Below are 24,762 nucleotides of genomic sequence, written 5' to 3' on the forward strand. Positions count from 1 at the left end.
AGCCTAATTAAAAACGGACGCGCCACGCAGCTGAGACACTTGCGCCATGCATCCAGTGTGTCGCCGGCCTTAGAATCAGCTGCAGGGTGGGATTTGCGCTGAATGCGGAGACTTCCGCCACTTAATATGTTCGCTTGGAAACTCGAAAATGTACCTATGTTCCGCAAAACAAAATATTGCATTCAGTCATTCGGTACACACGTGCACCGTACCGAAAGCTCTGTACCGAAATGGTCCGGTATGAATACACGTACTCAATATATATATATATATATATATATTGAGAATTGGAGAATTGGAAGTTACACTATGAATTAACCATGAAGTAGAAATACTGAAATCATATTTCATTGTAAAGCATACTCCAATAATCAAAAAAATATATTTTCAGTGTGTCCTGTGATCCAGGAAGTGATTGAAGGTGGTATCTAAAGCGGAGTCAGTAGCAGAAAGCCTCCAGAGTATGGTGTATTGGGATTCAGCAGTAATCAGTGGGGAGAAATAGATTTGTTTTTGTTTTTTCACCCTCCAACTTCCATCTCTCCTGACACCTTTATTGAGGCAGCATGAGATGGAGAGTTCACTAGCTCTTCCTGCTTCTTCTGTTAAGCGAAAGATGGGCCATCTGCCAAGAATCTGCTTTTTGAAGAGTCATTGTACAATTACGTCAATCTGCACAACTCTGAAAGAGGGAGGGAAATGCAGATGGCAACTCTTGCTCAACCTTGAAGAACAATTATATATGTGTAGCCCATTTAATCAGCTTCATATGTTGGAGAAACTTGCAGGGGAGTTTGTTAGTTGCATTGTCATGCAACTTGAACATGGTAAACAGATCCAAAAATAGCAATTAACCAAAGCATTGCAGTGGGCAGTATTTTTTAGGTTAGTATTCCATGTGGCTATAGCATCTCCCTCCTCTCGTGTGTTCTCCTTTGCTGAGACAAGGGAAGATCCTTTCTTTCTGTCTTCCAGCTTGTGTCCCACTGCAGGAACTTTAGCTTTCCTTGGCAAGAGTTCTAGAAGGTTTCGCTGAGGGAGAGTTTATGCTGTCCTTGAGCTGTTATCTGCCACTACGTCATAATGAAATGCGTCCCGTGGAAGTAATGCTCAATGAAGTGATGGAGGCGGAGACGGACAACAGACTCCAACTCCCACATCATAATAGCAAACCAAATCATAATAGTTGTCATGAGTAGGCGTATTCCCTATTTTAACACCATTTTCGCTATTTGTGTTTTAGTTTAATAAATATTTTGATTTATTAATTATGCTAAATATTCAACTGCCAATAAATATTTAAATAAATTATGCTGATTTTACATTTAAAACCGTTACAGTCTGCTAATTCTGTCCATGCCGGGCATGACCATTTTTTTTTTGTCCATCTAAAATGTTTTTCTGTAAATATGGCAGTTTACATGTGGTCACATCACGCAACTTTAGGTTTTAGTTAAAGAACAGAACTGCTGATTAAGTTGGCTCTATTTTCAGATGTTTGTAGGTGTAATTTTAGTTCTCTTGATCCGGCTGCTGGTTTTGACCCAAATAGGCCACACTGTCGACTCCCAGGTGTGGGTGGCTGAAAACTTCCTGCAACTCTTTCGCTCTGTGATCTGGTCCTTTGTGTGCAAAAGCAAACTGCTTTATTGGCTTTTATGTTTTTGTAAGTGGGTCATCCAGTGCTCTAGTGTACACCAGTTCTGCAGGTGCTCTCTTCATTAGCGATGGGGTGGTGTCATAGGGCCCAGGTAATGCACTCCCATGGCGCTCTGCGAATGGGACAGTCATTAATCAGCTGGACACGGCACAACAGCTGAGCACATCATTAGGCTCTGAAACTCCACGGGATGCAGGGGTCACGCTCCCCTGACCCTGCATCAATAGGGCTGGGGAGGGGGTCTTAAAGGAGGTATGACTCTGGGTGATGCTAGGGTGGGCCAAACAGAGGAAGGAAGCAGAAAGAGAGGCTGTGGTCATTATTGACCAAGATCCATTAGTTTAGCATCAGTTGAGGGCAGCGTTACTTCCATTGCGTCAATGTGAAGGCCACAGAGTTAAATGGCTGTATTATGTATCTTAGAGAGATGCCAATCCAAAAATCTTTTGACAGTTTTCAGTAGGGCTAGTCCAAATACCATTTTTTTAGCTTCGAAGCTTCGGTAGTAATCAACATTGAATATTTGAAGCGAGGGATGGGCTGAACATATTCTTCTCTTTAATAAAGGCATGAATCTTTGTGTGTGTGTCTGTCTGTCTGTTTGCGTTTTTATGTCAAGAACGTTAATCCAATCGACTTCATGCATGGCGGGTGTTTTGCGGCAGAGTGTTGTATTGCATTTTGGAGATATATGGACACGCATAATTATATAATGCATGTTCATAATTAATAAACGTTTAATAAAATACAGAACAGCATGAGCAGGAAGCGGCGTACCTTATGCGGGAAGGGCTTATATGCTCCGAGAATGGACAATGAACTAGTGGTAGTGGTTGTTAGGAGTAATACTTAGACAAATTGTGATTGTTATTGTTCGCAAGTATTTTCCAAACAAATTAAGTGCATGTTTTTATCATGTGTAAAATTACTGATTAACATGGAGGATAAAAGCAGCTCGCTTATAACGGAGCTCTTTGGAATGTAATACATATGCGTCAGTCGCCTTGGTTGTGTAATATAAACAGCAATCTGGACGATAATCAAATATTTCTGTTTTTGGGACTCCTTTTTTAAATCTGATATCTACTTTGTTCAATAACAGAAAAAAAGATACAACTCTTGACGTGAAAAATTTATTAAACAGAAGCAACAACAGGTATAATATCAATAAGCGCAAATGTTTCTTCCACAGACCAAACTGCCTCACATTTTTTTTCTAACCGTTGTCTTACCGTGCCGAGAATTCCGGAATGAGAACAGTTTGTAATCGTGCCGCGCCATACCAGGCTTACATGAAAATACAACTGTAACTGTACCTGACAGTCATTACAACCATTCGACTCGAAAACCCGACTTCCTTCAAGCGCGACTGAAGACCGTTTTGCGGGGGATGCAAGGTGTTAAAAAGAGAAAAAGATTATTTGAATCTCAAAATTGAAAACCGAATGCAAACCCACCGAAATAATATTCAGTAATATAATATTCTGCTCCAGCCCTAGTTTTCATTATAAACCCTTATTTTTATTTTTTTCCTTTCTAAAAGCCAGAATGCTGCACAATGTGATCAGCCTATCAAATCACAGGCAATCCAAGCAATGTTTGATGTGTATTCAATGCATCTTCTCTATTTCTTTCAGATTTTGGTGAACTCCATTACCCAGCCTGCACTGCTGTATGAGAATGTGGTGGTGAGCGAAGGGAACCCAATTTTAAGGGACATGCTGTTCAGCCCTGACCATCAATACATCTACACCCTCACAGATGAAGAGGTAAGACGTAAGGAAGTGTGCTGTTTGACATTGATGTTTGACAGGTTTGTTTGGCTAGAATGTTCTGAGGAGCCCAACGGACAAACAGTGTGGTTTGGTCACGCATCTGAGTCCCCAAAGACACCAACTAGAGAGGAAAGTACACCTAAAGCAAATGAAAGTTCAAGTGAAGAGACACTCTTTTCCAAACACTCAGATGAAATGGAAAGAATGAATTTTTATATTTAAGCGTTTGGCAGATGCTTTTATTAAAAGTGGATTATGTTGCATTTTAAGGTTTACATTTTATCAATACATAGATTCCCTAGTTACTAGTTCCATTCAGTACTGTTTAAATACCAGAAATGTTTACAAGGACACTTTTGGTGGCCTCTTTTTAGTCATCTGGTTCAACTTATCAAGTTTATTTGAAAATAAAAATTACAAGAATTGGGGAAAAAAATAATGGTTGTAAAAATATAATTGTATTTATATTTAATTGAATTTATTATGTTATTACAGTAGATTATATTATATTTTACTTTTAAACAAAAGGATTTTAAAACTATTTATTAGCATGTGTTTTGTCTAAAGAAAATGAAGCCTATTTTCACAGTCTTTTTTTTGTAAAGAAGTTTACTTTAAATGTTTTTGCAAAGAAATCTATATGTAGGCACAATATACTGTATATTTATTTTCAAAATAATTTCAAACATTTAAAAATGTCTTTATTAAAAGATTTTTAAGATGACGAGTAACACCAACTTTTGACTGATAGTGTATACAATAGCTGGGTTGGACTTCGCTTTTGTGAGTGGATGAATATTGAAAATGGTGCTCTATTATTACAAAGCGAAAGCTGGTCATGATGTGTGTTATTCAGTGTGCTGTTTCTTTATTCTGCACAGATTCACGTTGAATTAGACCGTGTGTGTGAGCATGTGTGAAAGAGAGAGCCTCGGAACGTCTCCTGATTGTCTGCATGTGATATTCGACACTGTGTCAGCCCCCTACCCACTTTTCCACACACACACACACACACACACACACAAGCAGCGGCGCCTCTGGTAATTCACCACTTATCAGAGAAAATTGAGGAAGGGCTTCTCTGATCTTTTCTGATGGAAAAGAAAGCGTCCAAACCCCCATCACCCCCACCATCCACCTTTTGATTCAGACCGAGGGCTGGAGAATTCTCTCTCTCCTCTTTTTGTCCTTCCGTCTCGCTCCTTTCTTTGTTTTTCTCTCGCTCTTTTCTTCGTGCTTTCATGTTCTCCTCACTAAGGGCTGATTGGAGTGCTTCCTGTCTTCCTCTCATTAAAGGGCATTTCCTTCATCACCATAACCCCATTCGCTCTCCGCTAGCCCACACCGCCTCTGATTAGAGCGCCGCATCACAGCAGCAGGCTCAAAAAAAGCCATGAAGATGCATCATCGGCCATAATTTGCGCCAGCACCCTTAGGTATTCATGGCAAACCAGACAAGAGAAGAACGTAATCACCCTCACAGTGATTGTGCACTGTGCTATGCTATAACGTTGTGCATTATAAAGATTGTTGAATGCATTATAAAGCTATTCTTAAATGTCTTGATGTATCTCCGAAAGCCTGTCTTAAACATAATTTATATATATGTATATATACATGTTTGTGTGTATGTATGTAAATTGGGATTACCTCTACATGTTTTTGTGAGATTCAGCCTATAATTTGTGTTATAATCATATTTTGTCATAAATAATTGAAGCAACAGTAAAAATACATTATAATACTTACCTATTCATGGCTACAACTAAAAGAGTCTAATGCATTATGGATGGATTGTTATGCTCTTTATAGTTGGCCTCATAAATAGGTAAGTATTACAATGTATTACAACAGCTTTCATTTATTTACAAGAACATGCAACTTATTCTAAGGCTGCATTAAGGATGCATTGAGAATACATTTACAATGCATTATGTATATAGGCTTTATTCACAAGTGTTACTTGATATTCATTTCCCAATAATTGATCTTTGGTGAACAAGATTTCTTTAGACACTGAAGAGTTCAAATGCATGGCATAAGTAAACTGAAAGGAGAAAATGTCCAGTCGTTTGGGGGCTGACCTCGAATCGCTCTGTAATTTACAAACTAAGCCCAACTTCTGACCTTTAACCTCACCCAGACCCTAAGATGTAAGGTCCATTGTCATTTAATATGGCATACAGCTGTATTTTGTAGGAGACTCTGAACAAAGCTATGCTGACAGTGTTAGATGATTTTGTCTCTCCTTTGAATTTATTTACTGTAATGGTTCTCAGTACACAGTCTACACACACACACAAACACACATGCACACACCTACCTAGACATACAAAAACATGTTAGCTGAACCAACACTGCGATCTATCAGCGCTTGGCAATAATTGTTTTTAACGTACAGTATTCACGTCTTCAGATGGAAAATGTGTATGGAATGGAATGTGGATGGAAACTGCAATTGGTATAGATGGTTTCTGTATTAGTGCCTCTGATACGGCGCAGCATGTAGATTGCATGTTGAGAGGACAGGCGTCATAACCCTTCAACACATTAACTTAGCGCAAGGACTGTTAGACTAACATTCTTTAAATGGAGCTATGTGTATTTGCTCTGCGCTCGGCCTGATATTGATTTAAGTGCAGCTGTAAATGGCTTTGTTTGGAAAGAAGGTTTTATGGAGGAAGAATGTTTGAACTATTATACAAACGAGGGGGAGGAAGTGCCTCTCACACAGGAAGTTGTGTTCATAGCACTAGCGATGGCCACACAGAATGATGATCTGTTTCTCTGGAGGTTGAGAGGCATTGTAATGGAGATGAGAGCAGTGTTGCTGTGGTCAGCGTGTGGCTGAGAATGGAAAACCCTGAAGGTCAGATCATAACCATGCATGGAAGGAAAGCAGAAAGAGAGGCTTTGATTTATTTTTACTTTCTTAATAATAATAATAATAAATCATTACATTATGTAGCACTTTTCTGCTTTTCTAAGCACTCAAAGGGCTCTATATTGTGAGGGGGTATCTCCTCGTCCACCACCGGTAAGCAGCATCCACCTGTCCCTGGTCTTTTTATGCAAAGATTGTCAGTGCATGTTAGTCACTTTCTGCTGATGTAACCAGTGTTTGGGGATGCTAGACTTTTCTATGCACTTGCAAAGGCTGTCTGAATGGCATTTACCATATTGTCAGCGCTGTTATTATTAACTAAATCTATAAAAAAAATTGAAAAAAAAATTAAAGGGTACATAACATAAAGTTTCACCTAATCGCATGTTAATCTTGAGTACCTATAGAGTAGTACTGCATCCTTCATATATCCAAAATATCTTTTGTTTTATCATATTTATAAAAGAAAAATACAGCTATCCGATTCTCTCTGGGAAAAAGCCGAGCTCCTGGAGGCATGCCTTAAGTGAAAGTGAAAGTTAACGTGCCTAGCGTTTTCGACTCGTACATTACCGTGATGTCACGTGTCTTTACGGGACCTTTACGGGTTGTGTGTGAACGCACGCAGATTCCGGGTAATCACTGGCAGTGTGAAAGTGCAAAATCTAGTGACCCGGGAACAGTTGCCGGGACACATTACCCGTGTATTTTCTGGAATCGCAGTGTGAAAGGGGCTTACGTAGTTCAGTTTGGTGTGGTGTTGTAATAGAGGGGGTTCCTTCCTGGAAAAATAAACAAGAAAACAAATGCTTAAACCAATATGCTGGATTCAGCTGCTCTCCCAGCCTGGGCAGTTGGCTGGTCTCCGAGAGTTTGATGACCTTTTAGACTGGTTTAGCTGGGCGTCAAGGCTGGAAGGCCAGCTAGAACAGATGAGAACCAGATAAAATCAGCTTAGACTAGTTTAAACCATTTTTTAACAGATGTAAGGCTTTTATCCTAAAGAATCAATATCATAGTCCAGTTTTCGCAATCAAATCAAAGCCTTATGGGTAAAATCAAGCCCCATCCTGCATTGTTTCCTCACTTACCAGCTACAGTATATGTTGTCACTACATGCTCACATTTGTTCGGGAATCCTGTGGGATGGAAAACAATTACTATAAATCACCTGATTGGGACAGTACATGAGAATGTGAATTTCGAAAGTGATTGTGAAACTAAAAAGCAGGCGCAACATTATGATGTCTATCAGCCATTGGTAATGGATGATGGCACCGTCTATCAGCCCAACCCTGGTAACAACTTTACATGGCAGCTCAATCTAATGTTAATCTAGATAAATGTGCGGTATTGGTGGAGTGTGAACTGTAGCATGCATGCGAAGTGGGCTTGCTGTGACCTGTACTGTATTATTATTATTATTTTTTTTTACTGTAACAGACCGCCTGGTCTTGGGATGGGACAAGATTTTCCCCCAGTTTTAATGCTGAGATTAGGACGGGAATTTTTTTTTTTTTTGTATGATGGTTTATTGTGTCCACCTGCAGAGCTTTGTTCTGCAGATGCTGGGGTGAGTTTGGACGTCCAGGATGAGCTGAAATGAGTTTCACAGGCTGCTGTCTCTCTGTTTGTAGCCGCTGCACACCAAGACCCAGAGGACCGAGCGAAAAAGAGAAGTGGAAATTAATTGGTTTGAAGCAATTTGTTCTTTCTTCTGTCCTTCATCTATCTTTTTTCTTTTCTTTCTCCCCTCTCTGTTAAGTGGTCCTCCTCCTATGGAAGAAGGAGTCAATTGGAGAGGTTCCCCAGGGGTCATTTTCTTTCAAATAGTGGGTCCTCTTTCTCCCTCTCGCTCCGTTTTGCTGAGATATTGCCCACTCTTTGAGAACTGACAGCAGTCGTGGGAGATAGATTGTGATTGGATCACTTCGGCTTCCTTGAAGCCATCTTTCATTAATTTTTCTCTGCCCGCATTCACTTCTTTCCATGTTTAGCGCAATCTGAGGCATCTCGCCATCTCTCTTGTCAACAGCACCAGCTAACAAGCCTCCGTCACCGTCTCTCTTGCCTGAGTCACACATTTTTTCTCCAGGTTTTATTATGTTTGATGAGGTCGATGGCCGATGTCTGGCGTTCTCTCACAAAAGACAGAGATGTTATTGTTCCCCTTTGAATCTAGAGAGCAGAAATTTTCAACACCATCCGTGAACACAATCACACCGTAATCCGGCCCACATTTTAATATGTTGGCTTCCGTACCTCAGGCTTACAGAGATATCCCACCGCATTAGAGAACCGACCAAGACCCCAATGTTCAGTAATATTGCTGTTTCTTCCCCCCGTTTCTTGATGAACTTGGGGACGAAACATTGTATGTCATCCATGTCCATCTTTTCCTTTGCTCCCTTTGTTTTTTCTTCTCCATTTGTATCTCTACCTTGGATAATAGAAACTGCAGACGGAGGCGCGTGTTGTGCCTCAAACATCAAAAACTCAATTTCGTCGGGTTGACAGAACAATTTTCCATTTCCCATATTCACATCCTCTTAATTAAAAGTTGCTGATAGCCCCGGCATCTCTCTGCCGCTGTGGGGTCCGCAGGAAGACATAAAGCTGTCCCGTTCTAAGCGAGAAGAAACTTCGATTAGCGCTAGCTTGATTTAAACAGCGCTCACTGCCGTATGGACGATAAAGTTTACAACGTTTATCTGAGGCTGGGAGGAATTTTAAAAAAAATCCATCAATGGATTTGTCAGTCTAGTGTATTGCTCATGTATTTTGGGGAGATGTTGTTTATGTTTTTTAGGTGACTCATGAAACCTGTCAAGTATGTGTCCGGCTCATATTTCACATAAAATTGAAAGGAAAGAAATATGAAATAATATTTGGTTTCAAGAAAATGAATTGGTTTAGTTTATTTGTTCAGTGTGTGACATTGTTTTCATGATGAAGTACATTTGCCCTTAAATATCTCATCACCGTTATGCAAAAAAAAAAAAAAAAAAAAAAAAAAAAATATATATATATATATATATATATATATATATATATATATATATATATATATATATATATATATATATATATATATATATATATTTTTTTTTTTTTTTTTTTTTAATTATATTTCAAATATTTATTGATTTGATAAAAAAAAAAAAAAATTATGGACATTTTGGTATGAAGTATAGCATTTACCCAACTTCCAACAGCGGCACTTGGCTCCATCAAGTATAATGCCCAGTGCGTGTCCGCTGTGGGAGCAGATGTGGGTCTGAAAGCATGTGTGTGTATTTGCACATGCATATCACTCGCTCTGTTAGAAGCGTTTGATCATAGCGACAGTGCTTGTATTGTTTCCTCACATAGCTGCACCTCATGGCCTCTGTGTAACACAGTACATGTCTCTCTCACTCTCTGAAGGTCAGTGTTCTTCTGTACTGCTCTATCAGAGAGCTGAGAGGAAGTATCAGCTGGCTGTAATCTGATTTGTGTGGCGGACGTCTTAATATAGACAACATGACAAGACGGAAGGAGAAACTGCCAGCTCTTCAGTTCACTGTGTGTGTGTGTGTGTGTGTGTGTCGGTAGTTGAGTTGGTAGTTGTGTATGTATATGCTTTCCATCACAAGTTTGGACACACTTGACTGAATTTGTTTAATAACATTTAAATCTGAAAGTTTATGCTTAAATGCTTGAAATAATTTTATAGACTGATATAAATTGTGATGACATAAATTGCTTGTGTGTGTGTGTGTGTATATGTATATATATATACAGTTTGCGCGCACACACACAATTATTATATTATGTATATAAAACCCTTGCGCCATATAAAACTATAAATATAATCGTAAACATGAGCCAAATGTTTTCTACTTTTCCTGCATTCAAGCAGCCAAAGAAAATTACAGATTTTATGAAAAAAAGCTTATTTTGTTGAAATGAAATTATTTGAACAAATTTTTTGATTTTGGATAACTCATTTTGCCATTAAAACCCAAACATAAAAAGCCCTGCTTAAATCAGTAAGCTACGCCAGTATATAGTTTTATTACCTTTATTGTAATTGTTTTTAAAAAATATTTCAAATTATATTCTAGATTATATATTCAATATTTATTTAATTATTCATTTTCTCATTGGCCTAGGGCCAATCATAAAGACCTGTGCCCTTTTAATATATGCAGCTTCTTAATTTAATTTACTGTATGTGTTTCATAGTGTTAAGACTTCTAAATTGTGGAAAATATTAACATAATGGATGTGTATGTGTGCTACAGTTTTGACTGGTAAACAACTACACAGGAGAAGACACTTGGAGCAATTAAAACCAAATCAAAGTTCATCTTATTATATATAAGCCATTTATGGCTTTCACATAATCTTAATTTTCATTCTTTTGCTAGTTGGTCTTCTCTGATCGCCTTTTTTTGCCATTCTGTCATTTTACAACACTTCATTTGTTCTTTTTTCCTTCTCTCCATAATTTTACTGAGGAAATCATCCAGACGTGACATAGTGACCAAGTGAGCCATTCTAAGGCCCAGATGTTGCCATGGTGATATCCATAAACCATGCACATTACACACACACACACACACACACACACACACACACACACACACACACACACACACAAATCCTTGAATGTGTGCTGGTATTGATAAAGCAAGAGCTTTATTGAGCTTGTAGCTGGAGACTCTACCGACATGTAGCAGTGAGTGTTTACGTTCAATAACACACTGCACCGTGAAGGCCGTTTCTTCTCGCATATTTAACCTGCAAGAAACATGGGGGGAATTTTGAATTTGAATTAGCATTTGACAGACATTTATTGAAGGTGAAATAAAGAGATGGATAAGACCGAAATGCCAAACATTTATTATTTTTTATTATATGTTTATCACATTAACAAGCCGTTGCTTTATATAACTCGGGCAAAAGCTGCAATTTAAAACTAATTATAGAGTAATTTAAGTATGTAACCATAATTGATCTTAAACTATGAGCTGTAGATTATATCTGTGTCTAAGTCTGTGACAGATATGATGGCAGGTCTTTAGCGGCAGTGACATATGGTTCCATCCGAGGGGGCGGAGTCTGACTGTCAGCACACAATGCTAATTAGAGATACTGTTGATTATACCGTCGAGTCAGTGCCTTGAAAAGTATGTTTGATGTAATAAAACAATGCTTTTGATGGTCGTTTGCCACTTTATTAATGAAGACCGTTAAAAGAGAACAGGAAATCGTTAGAGAGAGAGAGGGAAAAAATGGCCAGATGCGAACCCACATGTCCCAGTTTCTTTAATATACCACCTGCTTTATCAGTACCGGGTCATTGCTAGGCCATGGCTCATTAAAGAAAAATAAATAAGTAAATACGTTTTTCAAAATAATTGGAAAGCCATCTATATAATGTTTCAGATTTTATAATATAATGTTTCAAATGAAAACTTATAGAAGCACAAACATAAATCCTATTCAGTGAAAAGGATTTCATGATTTTATTTATGAGTCTGTTTTGACTTTGAAACATTTTCTTTTTTATATTTTTATTCTCTCTCACTTTATTATTTTTTGCTTTATGTAAAGGTTTCGACAGCAAATTGACAGTAATTACATTTAGAATGTCACAAAATGTTGAATGTTTTAATTCTAAAGTTTTTCGAACATTTTCATCGAAAAATTCTGAAAAAATTATCATAGCTTCCACAAAATTATTACATGCCAATTTTAAGTGTGAAAATCCGCACGAGCAAGAAGCCACAGAAGGTTGTGCATTACCATGATTCTACTATCGTGAAGGATTGTCTTAAGCAGAAATCCCTGCCTCAATTTAGCTCATTGCTTTATAAAACATTTTGTCCATAGAATGTAAAATGTTTACAGATGCCAAGCAACTATAACTTTGCGTATTATTATATTTCAATGACTTATTTAAATTTTCTTAAAGAAAACATGTACAATACCCGCAATGCGATAGCTAAGCAAGGTAAATCTGTTCATGGAAATGATCTAGACAGTGCTATTGTGTTGTGCTATTAAATGAAGTACCGACACTTACAGCATAACATATAGAGAACACCCTCCCCCTTCAATAGTTCTATACAATAAATGTACACAAGGTTTATGTGAGCTACAAAATAAGAATTCACAATCATTTTTTTTTTCCTGATTACAATGAATAAAAATGTAAGCAGACAATACAATTAAAAAAAATGAAACAAAGACTTGGTAAAAATTGTGAATATTTAGACTATACTGGCTTCACACAATAACTGGAAGTTCAGATCTGGTGTTACAGGTGTGTTCCCTCACTTATATGGCCACAGATGTTGTGTCCCAGGATTCTGTCATGACCCCATCACCCTGACTCGGATTAACCATAGACATATACCCCACCGGGATTTCATTGGTTTGATGGCGATACATAATTTATAATTGGTGGTGAAGACATTCTTTTAAAAATGGGACCTATATGAGCTGAGCTTTACTTCTGCAGCTGGGCTTAATGTGGCTCTGGAGCAACAAGTACTGTCACTGTGTACCATGAGACGACCTGCAAATGGTTTTGGCTGCATCGAATCTTTCGCTTTCTCTCACTCTCTTTCATTTTTTATCCGTCCTCTCCCTCTAGGCTGTGTCTGGCTTCCTGGCCTTGATCTATGGTTTCATCTGCCATTTCTTCTTTTGTGCGTGGCCAAATGGAAGATAGATGAACAGGGAGGGCTTAGAAGGGGGCGTTAAAGGAAAGAAAAGGCCTCCTCGTCTAGAAAGTTTGCTCTTTGTAAATTAGGCTGTGTCATTTTGGTGGTGGTGGTGGGGGGGTGAATGACCTATTCCTTTTCCGTGTGTGTTCACGGAAAATGTGTGCTTGCTCTCTGAGGTGTGTGTGTGTTTTGGGGATGGAAAAAAAATAAGCCATCGATCATCACAGCCACCTTTAGAGCATGACCAGTTTTTTTGGCCCAAATTGCACAGATGGTGCAATTACATGCACTGGGTTTGTCCAAACCCCACGCAGAATAAAGAAAACACACCATCCTTGATTACATCTGCACAAGCCTTCTCAGATATTCAGTGTTTGAATTCTGACAGGGCTCATGGATAAAGCTTTGAGAAGTGTGTCAGCAATCAGCAGTGGCACACTTATTGAGTTTTAGTTTTGATTTGTTTTGTTTTAGTTCAGTTTTGTTATATAAAGTTGAAACTTTTTTTATTTTCTGTACTATTTTATATATAATATCAATATCATTTTATATATATTTTTTACTTTTATTAAAAAAAATTTGGATTATATTCAGTTTTATTTTTAGTTCAATATATTTTTAATTTTAGATATGGTTGAGAATTTTATTTTAAGTTTGTATTGCTATTTTTAATTAAACCTTTTTTTAGTTTATGTAGATTTTTTTATTTATTATTATTACATTTTATTTTATGTTTCGATATTTTATTATACTGAAAAGCAAACATTTATGTCATGGCAATAATGTAAAGATTGTTTTTATTTACTTTATGGTTCAGACGAGTGTCTATTAACTTATGTGACTTATGTGTGGTCCAGGACCCTTTTAGACCCTCGAGTGAATGTTGCTATGCTCTCTTCCTCCTGCTATCTCTGATTAAGATCATTTTCCATTGTGACCCACATGTCTCGTGCCTCATTTGCAGATGTTATTTATATTTAATATACCCCTTGCTTCTCCTCCTCCTCTTCTTGTAGAGAGATGAATGGTTTGTCTTTCAGCCATTTAAATAGAGAGGGATGCGATCTCTCTCTCTCTCTCTCTCTCTCGTATGAATGGCTGCTGTATAACAGCCCTGATGTTTAAACAAAGAGCAGAGGTAGGACACAATGCTCAACTGTCCCATTGGAAAATCGATTTAATTGAAATGTTCCAGATGCCGAACACACCATACCGCAATGAATTACTGCGATCTCTCTTTCTTTTATGGCCAACCCCAAAACCCAGAAACACAACACTTTGTATTTGATATGTCAATCTGTTGCATCACTACTCTGTTGGCCTTGAAATATGTGTGTGTGTGTGTGTGTGTGTGGTAGGCAGTGTATAGGTTTGGAACAGAGCCATTGAGACAGACAGACAGTCAGACATTATGATTGCTGCATAAAACTATATGAAAGTAGACGTGTGTAGGTGGCTGGCAGTATTTCTCAGCATGTTTCAGACAGCTGTTCCCTCTGTTGGACATTTGTAAAATATAATATGCAAGGTGTCTATGTGAAAGAGTTACTGTGTGTTTGTTGAACTGCTGACAGTGATGGTGAATGTGAGAACCTCTGTTTTGCACCGCAGTGCTCAGATTTCACATCTGCAAGCATCAGGCAGGTTGATCATTAGATTTCCATCTGTCTTTCTTTTTTGTCATAAGTAGAGCATGACGCTAGCAATGCTGTAATTGTGCGTTCCATACCAGGAATGATAAAATGTATACCTTGAATGCAGTGGAAGTCGCTTTGAATAAAAGTGTCTGCCAAATGCGCACATGTACAACAAAAATAAAAATAAACAGACAAAAACTCCCCTGCTCTTGATGCTAACACCATTTGCTTCCATTGTAAGTGCTATGGTCTTTCCTTTATGTAATCCCAGACAGCAAACGTACGTCTGCAAGATGTCTGTTAAAGATCGCTTCATCTGGAAAACATCTGCTGTTTACAAACATCTGATAGACGTCTAAGATGTCAGTTTTAAATACACTCTAAATCATAAACATCTTAAAGATATTTTCTAAACATCTATTTGACATCTGATAGGAAACGTATTGAGACGTATTACAGATTAGAAAACAAATACATCTTGCAGACGTCATATAGAGTAGACGTCTCTGTGATGTAAGTGTGATATCAGGGATGTTTTTAAACATGGGAGCTAGATTTTCAGTGGTATATAACTATGCAACAATGCTGTCAAATGAGCTCAAATTCAACATTTTTCACAGGATTCTTGTGTCTTATTTCAGTGTCTGGTGTTATATTGCTTATATTTTTTATAATTAGTTGGCAATATTTTCTAAGTGTAATTGCAAATAGAAAAACAGATTGAAATAAGAAGTAGTGAGATTTTGTGTGTGTGTAGGTGAGACGGGTGCCGGTGGAGAGCTGCGAGCAGTACAGCAGCTGCAGCGAGTGTCTGGCTTCTGGTGATCCCCACTGTGGCTGGTGTGTCCTGCACAGTGTGTGAGTATCAGCGCCTCCTGACCCCACAGCTGCTCACAAACACATAGACATGTTAACATGGCTGTATGAATGCAGACACACTACAGTGTTATGAAACAAGTTTCCAGCGACAATTTGTCAGAACATGTTTAATTTATTATTTAATACATAGTGGAATTTTGGACCAGTAAAGAAAAGAGAAATTAAAGCACCGTCTGAAATCACATACAAAGTGAAGTGTTCTTGATGAAGAACATTCTAAGTAATTCATTATTAATTCATTAATGTATTACATTTTTTTTGTTATAAAAATTATGCAGCAAGAATTTTGGCAAACAAATGTTGTTTTGTTTGAACACTCCTGAAGCAACACAGTGTTTTCCAAATCTATTCAACCTACTAATAAAGTATGCGCCTGGTCTCCCTGGTTGTTTATTTTTAGAAATGGATTATAGTAATATTTGTAATATTTGTGTTTAGATGTTCTCGTAAGGACCGCTGTGAGCGAGCCGATGAGCCGCAGCGCTTCGCCTCCAGACTGGAGCAGTGCGTCCGACTCATGGTGCAGCCCAACAATATTTCAGTCACCATGTCTGAAGTTCAGGCAAGTGTTTGTGAACTAAAGCTTGTTTGTTGTGAGCAGATTGTGTTTGGATCACTTAGAATATGTCGGGAGGTGGTTTGAGATGGATTTTTAACACAATTTGAAGTTTTATGTATTTACATATGCAGTACATAAGTAATATTAATACATTTTTTGCAAAAAATCATATGTTATGGAGTCATTAATTTTTTTTTTCACCTAATCGAATAATTAAAAAAAAAATGTAGATAGATTTAAAAAAATAAAAATAATAAAATATATACATATATATATATATATATATATATATATATATATATATATATATATATATATATATATATATAGATAGATAGATAGATAGATAGATAGATAGATAGATAGATAGATATTTAGCAATATAAATGATTTAGTGATATCTATAAATTGTTCAATGCATGGATTTAACTTGAAATCTCACAATTTCTCTGTTTAAAATATTTTTGTCCCCTCTTCTCTTCTAATCCATATTAACAGTATTAGAAATGGAACAAATTAAATGCAAGAAGTAACATTTTGAATTATGTTTCAATGTTTTTACAAGTAAAAAATAAATACATAACAGAACTGTTCCAGTAATGTAACTTTCCATGTAATATGTCAGTGCTTATTTGTGTTTTGCGCAGTTAAGTGTGATCAAATGTCTTTCCGTCTACACTGGAGACTCATTGGAAACGAGATGCAGATGCCATGCGACTAAAAATATCTACATAGTATCTGGATATGAAAGTCCAGGTGTCCTTTGTACAAGTGTTCAGTGTTTGTCATGCCAGTAAAGCACACTGAAATTGAAATCTGTTCCTGTTTCCTGGTCTGTGTTGGGCTCTACAGCTGGTTCTTCAGGCTCAGAACGTCCCCAGTCTGGCTGCGGGCATCAACTGCTCATTTGAGGACTACACTGAGACGGAGGGACACATCATGGGTGGACGTATATACTGCCTGTCCCCCTCCGCACGGGAGATCGCTCCCATCACGCGCAACCAGGGTAAGACGACACACGCACACTCTTTTAAAAGCTTCCTTCCGCTTGTTAGAAAGCGCTGAAGCTCACCGTGTGTCTGCTGGCAGGTGACAAGCGGGTGGTGAAGCTCTATCTGAAATCCAGGGAGACGGGGAAGAAGTTTGCCAGTGTGGATTTTGTCTTCTACAACTGCAGTGTCCATCAATCGTAAGTCTCACACAGGAAACAGAGAAGGCAGTTTCCTGTCTAACGTTCTTTCGTTTGAACTAAGACGAGTGTCTTTTTACAGGACTGTGCTGTGTGTGTGTTTACTGCTGCTGAGTGAAAGAGGGATGTTATTTTTGTGTGGTGTAAGCAGTTTTTTGCTGAGATCAGGGATGAGATCAGACTTTTAATGTCATTTCTTTAACGACTCATGAGCATCCCTGACATCAGCTGTCCAGCTTTAATGCTCATGAGTTATATTCCCTCAGTTCACTCGCTCTCTCGCTCACATTCCTTCATTTAAATCCATCCTCGCCGTGTTCTCAGATCAATGACAAATAAAGATATCCGCAATGATGAAAGGAGGAAACATTTTCTAAAATGCATGTGCCAAGTTCTAGCAATCTGTTTTCATTTTGATTGTCTACTTTTGTGAGCATTCAGAAAATTGAATGGGTATCATAAATTTCAAATGGTGTCAAAGTAATTATTAATTATCCTAACTTAAATATACTTACGACACATTTTACAGATTTTATTTTTCAGGTTTTTAATTTTCAAGCTTTTTTTTTTTTTAATAGTTTGTTGTCATCAAGTTATAATAATTATAATCTGAAACAAAGTCTAGAAAATTGTTTTCTTGAAACAAAACATACCTTATTTAATGACATTCTCTTGGGATTGTTAAATTATACAACACAAACTATCGTTGCCATGTCATAAAAAGTTCATTTATCATATTTTTAGGAGGCTTTCTGACCTTGACATGCTGTAATTTGATGTACTGTTTTATAAAACTAAAACCATAAAAAAAAAAATGTTACTTGAAATAAACTATAAAGAAAGTTAAACTTCTTTTATTTCATATAGTTGCCTTGGCAAACTTTCATTTTTTTTTTTTACTTATTTTAACTTTGTATTATTTTATAACTAAAACTAAATAAACTGAAATAAAAATGAAATGTAAAAATTTAAAAAACACAAACAACACAACTAAATTACTAACTACTACTAATTACTAAAATAAAAATAAAAAAACTATAAAATTATAAATTATATTAAAATAATTTTTATATGGCAAAGTTATTTAAATAAAAATAAATAAACACATTTATTTTAGCTTTTTAATGAGACTTTATTACTCCACCTTGGCTTTTTTGCTCCACAAAAAAATTCAAAATTAATTTTAATTCAGAAATTTAATTGAAAATGTTCACCATTTAAGATGTGTTATGATTAACTTCATTTTTTATCTTTTTTGTTTAATGAAAATGCCTATGTCATTGAGCGTTCACACAAACCACACTGATCTTGCCATCACCATTTAATTCTCTTGACCTTATTTCCAGTCTCTCTCTCCGTCCCATGGCTCCCACGCTCTCCTCTTTCTCTTCTTGTTCCGCCTCTCTCCGGATAGACAACAGTTTGTGCTCCAGGCAGGAGAGGCTCCAGATGTTTTGAGCTCCAGAGTCTCCTGTCCTCTCCCGCTCTCGTTCATTAAGTCAGAATGTGTGTTTTTCACTACCTTAGAGTGCCTTACATTAGCATGGCACTGTCCCATTAGCAACGCAGCCACTTCATCTAAAGCTGGACGCGATGAAGTGCTCACCTGGTGCTCCTCATGTGTGTGAATGTGACTAAGGCACACTGTTTGGCTCTAATGATCACAGGGTCTTTATTCTGTGTGTGTGTGTGTGTGTGTGTGTGGCAGAGGGGCGCCTGCTTGGCACGGCAAATTACCCTGCTAGCTATTTACATGCGGCGTAACAATATTAGAGTTTAGCATGAGACGGGGAGGGGACGGCTTAATCGAGCATGTGAGGGGCCCGATGCATTTTTAACAAGACGAGCACGGAGTGAATAAGGAGGAAAAATTGGAAAAAAGACAGATAGATGGTGGCTTTTGTTGAAGCGATAAAGCACTCGCAAGGCTGAAAGGTTAGCAGTAGCTTGTGCATTTCAATATGAAAAGAGTCCATGCGTGTGGCACAGGAGACACACTGTTGAATAGACCATCCCTTCTGTGTGTGTGTGTGTGTGTGTGTGTGTGCGTGTGTGTGTGTGTGCGTGTGTGCGTGTGTGCGTGTGTGCGTGTGTGTGTGTATGTTAAAGCCTCCGGTTTGGTACAGTGTAATTGTGACATCTGATTTCCTGTCTTGAGTGTCGTCATTGTCATTGTTTGTGAAGTTCGCTTAGCATTTTGCTTGCATATGTAAGATGTATAATGTATCAATTAACATATGCTTACAATTTTCTATCTTTTAAGGGTAAATAATAACAACAAAAACATTATATAATTATTATTATTATTATTGATTGATTGGATTGGCACCATAATTGTGACATTTCATTTCCAGTTATTATTGCTTTTATAATTTAAAGGCCTAATTGTTTAATAGGAGGATGACATGGCACTTTTGAGGTGGGTGTCATCAATGATGTAGGTGCCTCTTCAGGAAGTAAGATCTGAATAATACAAGATCAAAGTGTGCCAATGGGACATTCATTAGTGGATGCTTCTCTCTCTCCCTCTCTCTTCCCTTTTTCTCCCCCTCTCTATTCTTTTTTTGTTGTTTTTCTCCTTTTCATTCATTCCTCTCCCTTAGAATCTTTCTCTTTCCCTTCGTCAGGTTCAGCTAGTCCTTTCATTCAGCAGCTCTTGTGTCTCATGTAATCGGAGCGGAGTGAGGAGAAAGCTTTATCATGCACCAGCAGCGGATGTGAGCGTAAGCCTTTGAACATTTGGCACAGACAGGGGAAGAGGTGTAGAGCGCACTTCTCGCCTCTTTGTGATGCTCTCGCTGACCACAGAAGCCTTTTCATGATATGAGAAAAGCACTGGGCGTCTGAGGAGGATTTGGGAGAAGTGAGATACATGTAGCTCGCAGAGTGTGTCTTAAAATACTGAAGAAGCGGCACTCTGTGTAGACCGTACTTCAACATTTGTGTTGTAGATCAAGGCTTTTTATTAGGTCCTTGTGTACTTAATTTTGTATTATATAAATGTTTTGTTAAACTCAACATGGAATTAAAACAACTGTGTTTATTTAATGCACAAATATGATCATATTGTGAATGATTTATTAATGCATGTTATTCTGAAGATGATGATAAAAATCATATTAATAATATATATTAAAAAAAAAATAGCAACACCCTAGCATAATAATAATAATAATGTAATTAATTGCCTGGTGATAATGTTATAATAATGAAAAACAACACAAATATTAAAGCTTATTTTCTTTAAATAATTGTTATTATATATTAAATTAATATTTTAACACAACATTAACAATAACACATGTTTATATACATTATTATTATTATTATTATTATTATTATTATTATTATTATTATTATTATCTTAACTATTTTGAAATACTTTCCAGTTCTATAGTATTATAGTGATATTTGTTTATTGATTTTGCTTAAATTTTATAATTTGATTAAAAATAAATAATGGTAAAAATAACAATAGTAATACATTTATAACAGTAAAAAAATGCAGTTAATAAATAATAATGGATTTATATATATATATATATATATATATATATATATATATATATATATGTATATATATATATGTATATATATATATATATATATATATATATATATATATATATATGTATATATATATATATATATATATGTATATATGTATATATATATATATATATATATATATATATATATATATATGTATATATATGTATATGTGTGTGTGTGTATATATAGTATGTAAAATATTTTTTAAACAACCAAATAAAATCATTCATCGTGTGTGTGTTTTTATATGATCTTTAAGAGTTCTTAATTTTGACTTAAATGTCCAATGGCAAACAAAGAGAGTGTTCTGGAAATCTGTTCCATTTGGTGACACCAGTGGTGCAGAAATGACTCACTTCACCTTTATTATACAGTTGTGTATGGTTTAGAAGTGCTGTGCAAATCTGTTTCCATCTCTTATGTCAAGCTCAATTCATTCTAGAGTTCATGATAAGATTCTGCTCCCACACAACTCTTCTGTTATGACTTTTTGAGACATGACTCTGAGACTAGAGCACAGATCAGTGTCCTTGTCCTCCCCTGCCGAACAGCAACAAAATCTTCCTCTGTAACCATAGCAACGAAGCCAACCTACACCTTTGACAGATCCGTGTTGTTTGTGACGTGTCTGGCATTCTTCTTATTTTCCCCTGGAGGTGCCAACTGCTGTCAACTGCTGGCTCAGTCGTTAAATGCCTTTTAAAGAACAAATCATCAGTGTTATTGATGTAAATGAGTCATGTTAAACTGTTGAGTGTCAAGCTTTGCTCTCTGATCAGTTTCTGTGTGTAAACCTGAATGAATGGGTTGTGTTTTTATGCTTTGGTTTCTTTTCTGATGTCTTTTGATGAGAGCGTTCGTTCACTCTGTCTTTGATCTGTCCATCTCACACCACCTGCTCTCTGTGACCTCTGCTAGACAGATGAAAAGTGTTAAGAGAGGGATAGAGAAGACATATAAGACCTAGATTTGTTTGAAAAACCATCTTGGAAATAGGATGTAACCAATGGATTGTTGCTAAGGTGCAAAATTAATAAATGGTAAAAGTGTTTTTTTTTTTTCTTTGTCTGTTGCTAGATCACTGCTAGATGATTGCACAGGTGTTTTTAGTTTTTAATGTGTTGCTGTGCACTTGCCAGGGGGTTCTGGGCGGGTGCTAGATTGTTGCTAAGGTGTTCGGAGTAGTTTTTAGTAAGTTGTCATACAGATGATGATTATGGGTGAATGTTAGGTTGTTACTAAGGTATGTTGAGTGTTTTTCAGTACACTATATAATTAAAAGAGACATCAGAGCCAGCAGCACATATCAGAAGGACTAGCCGAGTTAGGACTGGGCGATATATCTAACGATATGATCAGCCGTAGATCGCTGACCAGCTACGCAATGCCGCGTTCATTATCGCAGATGATTCGCCTTCGATAATGAACGCGATATGGCGTAGCTTGTCAGCGATCTACGGCTCTGTCTATTAAATGCCACTCCAATTATAAGCAGGTGATGGCGATATTAGCAGTGATCACGGAAGCAGCTTTACTGATTAGATGCGCATGATCATCTCGTTAGATGTATCGCCCAGCCCTAAGCTGATTAGACGTTGCTTTCGCAAATTTTAGTACATTTCATGACACAATAACAGTGATATTTTGAAAATGATCCGAATAAATGGTGGTCGAAATCACAATGCTGCGTGAACTCAACCAATCAGCATGTTTAGCGCCCAAGTCCCGCCCCCAAAAGTTCCGGAACTTTAAAAAAGTACTACCTCGCCAGCAGGGACATTCTGAGGGGTGTTTTTTTTTTACCCGGATATTTATTTGGTTCCTGCGGTGGAAACACACCGAGTACTGGCCCAAAGTCCCTAGTTTCTGGGTAAAGTTCCTGCGGTGGAAACACAGCTTAGGATATTTTGAGTGTGTGTTAGAGTGTTGCTAAGGTGTTCTGGGAGTCTAGTCATGTTATGTGGTTGCAAGTGTGTTCTGAATGGGTGCTAGTGTGTTGCTAAAGGGTGTTTTTAGCTCATTGTTATGTGGTTGCTAGGGTGTTCCTTCTTGGATAACAGGGTGTTAGTAAAGGTGTTCTGATTATTTCAGTACAGTATGTGGTTGTTAGGGAGTTCTGATTGGGTGTTACTAAGGTGTTCCAAGTGGTTCGATACATTATGTGGTTGTTAGGGTGTTCTTAATGGGTGCTAGGGTGCTACTATGGTATTCATAGTGTTTCAGTACATCATGTGGTTGCTCGGGTGTTCTGGGTTTTTGGATACATTGTAGTTGATAGGGAGTTCTAAGGTATTCTGAGTGTTTTAGCTCATTTTTATATGTGGTTGTTAGGGTGTTCTGGGTGGATGCTAGGTGAGCTGCTAGGTGTAAGTGAGTTGCTATATGAATGCTACCTGTGTTCAGAGTTGTTGCTAGGGTGTTGCTAAGGTGTTCTGGTTGTTTTAGCATATTATGCAATTCCTAGTGTGTTCTGGGGAATGCTAAGGCTTTGAGGCTGAGTTGCTGTAAAAAAAAAAAAAACGGTGTTGCTAAGGTGTCCTGTTTTTTTTTGCACATTATGTGATTGCTAAGGTGTTCTGAGTAGCTTTTAGTGTGTTGCTATACAGTAGTTGGGGTATTCTAGGAGTTTGCTACGGCATTCTGGTGTGTGCTGTGGTTTTGGTGGGATCTAATGAGTTCTGAGCATGTTTAAGTATATTGCAATGCTGTTTCTACGTGGTTACTAAAGTACTCTGAGAACAAGCTACAAATTTAAGTGTGCAGAACACCAAAGTCCAAATGCTTATAGAGGAGCATGTGAGAATATCTCAGTTGGTAATGTCATGATTTAAAATAGAATGCATCCATATGTGACTTGAGCCATTAATAACTGAATAATACTCTTTTTCTCTGATTGTCTTTTCTTGATAGGTGTCTTTCCTGTGTGAATGGCTCCTTTCCATGCCACTGGGTGCAAATACCGACACATGTGCACTCACAATGCCAACGACTGCTCCTTCCAGGAGGGCCGCGTCAAACATGTCTGAGGTCAGTCTTTCTAATACAATACATACATTACATGCAAATCACTTTCTGCTCACAACTTCGTTTTAATCGGAAATTGCTTTTCATGTTTGCGACCCATCAACAACAATTCCAGGGGTGCATATGCACACATCGGCACGGTCATGTCCCATTTGCGAGCGTTGTTCTTTTGCGCTGGGCTTTGTGTGAGCAGCTGCTGTAAGGAGAGCGGCGCTGGATTAATGCACTTAATAAATGGCACTGACTGAATGACTATGCAAATTTGTATTTGTGTTGTACATTTACAAATGCTACATTTGCATAAAAACCAATATCAATCACATCTCTCTTCTTTTCGTTGAGCACTGGAAGTGCAAGAGGCGCATTACATGTGACTGTGGGTTATGATTACCGACGCACACGCGCATCAATCCCTCACATGCCCGTTCTCGACTGCCGAAGTCATCTCAGGGGAGCATTTGTATCTCAAACCGTTTCGAGTCGACCAGGGGGCTGTTCACGCGCTCTGCAGCTGTTAAACAGCGCTTTCTCCATTGAGAGGGGCATTTAGGTGTAATGTACATAAATGTTTATTTTGCACACAGCCTTACACAGCCTTTGCACACATTCCTGTTGTGCTGCAGTATCTAATTCCTCTATATTAGTTGAACTTGGCTCAATACGTTTGCATCATGCACCTGAGTAGTAGCCTATGTTTTGTTAATGTATGTCTTCATATATATTTTATTTTCATGATTTTTATTAGTATTGTTTAGTTTCTAATTTTTTTATCATATTTGTTTTAAGTCAAATACATTTAAATTCTTAAATGTGCCATAGGCCGGCCGGCCTTTTATATTAAGGTTATTCATAGAAGCCTCGAAGGAGAAAGACATTTATGCGTT

General features: G+C 37.4%; 1 protein-coding gene across 1 annotated transcript; it reads left to right on the plus strand.

The window, feature by feature from the left end:
- Positions 1-1,914: 1,914 nt before the first annotated feature.
- On the plus strand, positions 1,915-23,881 carry LOC113074064 (plexin-A1-like; the record flags this gene model as incomplete). Its single annotated transcript, XM_026246773.1, has 7 exons — positions 1,915-1,935; positions 3,298-3,429; positions 15,433-15,533; positions 15,993-16,116; positions 16,966-17,119; positions 17,203-17,302; positions 23,765-23,881. Coding segments are annotated over exons 1-7 (749 nt in total), but the record flags the coding sequence as incomplete, so codon positions are not given.
- Between the last annotated feature and the right edge of the window lie 881 nt (positions 23,882-24,762).

This window comes from Carassius auratus, unplaced genomic scaffold (genome assembly GCF_003368295.1).
Source record: "Carassius auratus strain Wakin unplaced genomic scaffold, ASM336829v1 scaf_tig00013562, whole genome shotgun sequence".
Taxonomy (NCBI): Eukaryota; Metazoa; Chordata; class Actinopteri; order Cypriniformes; family Cyprinidae; genus Carassius; species Carassius auratus.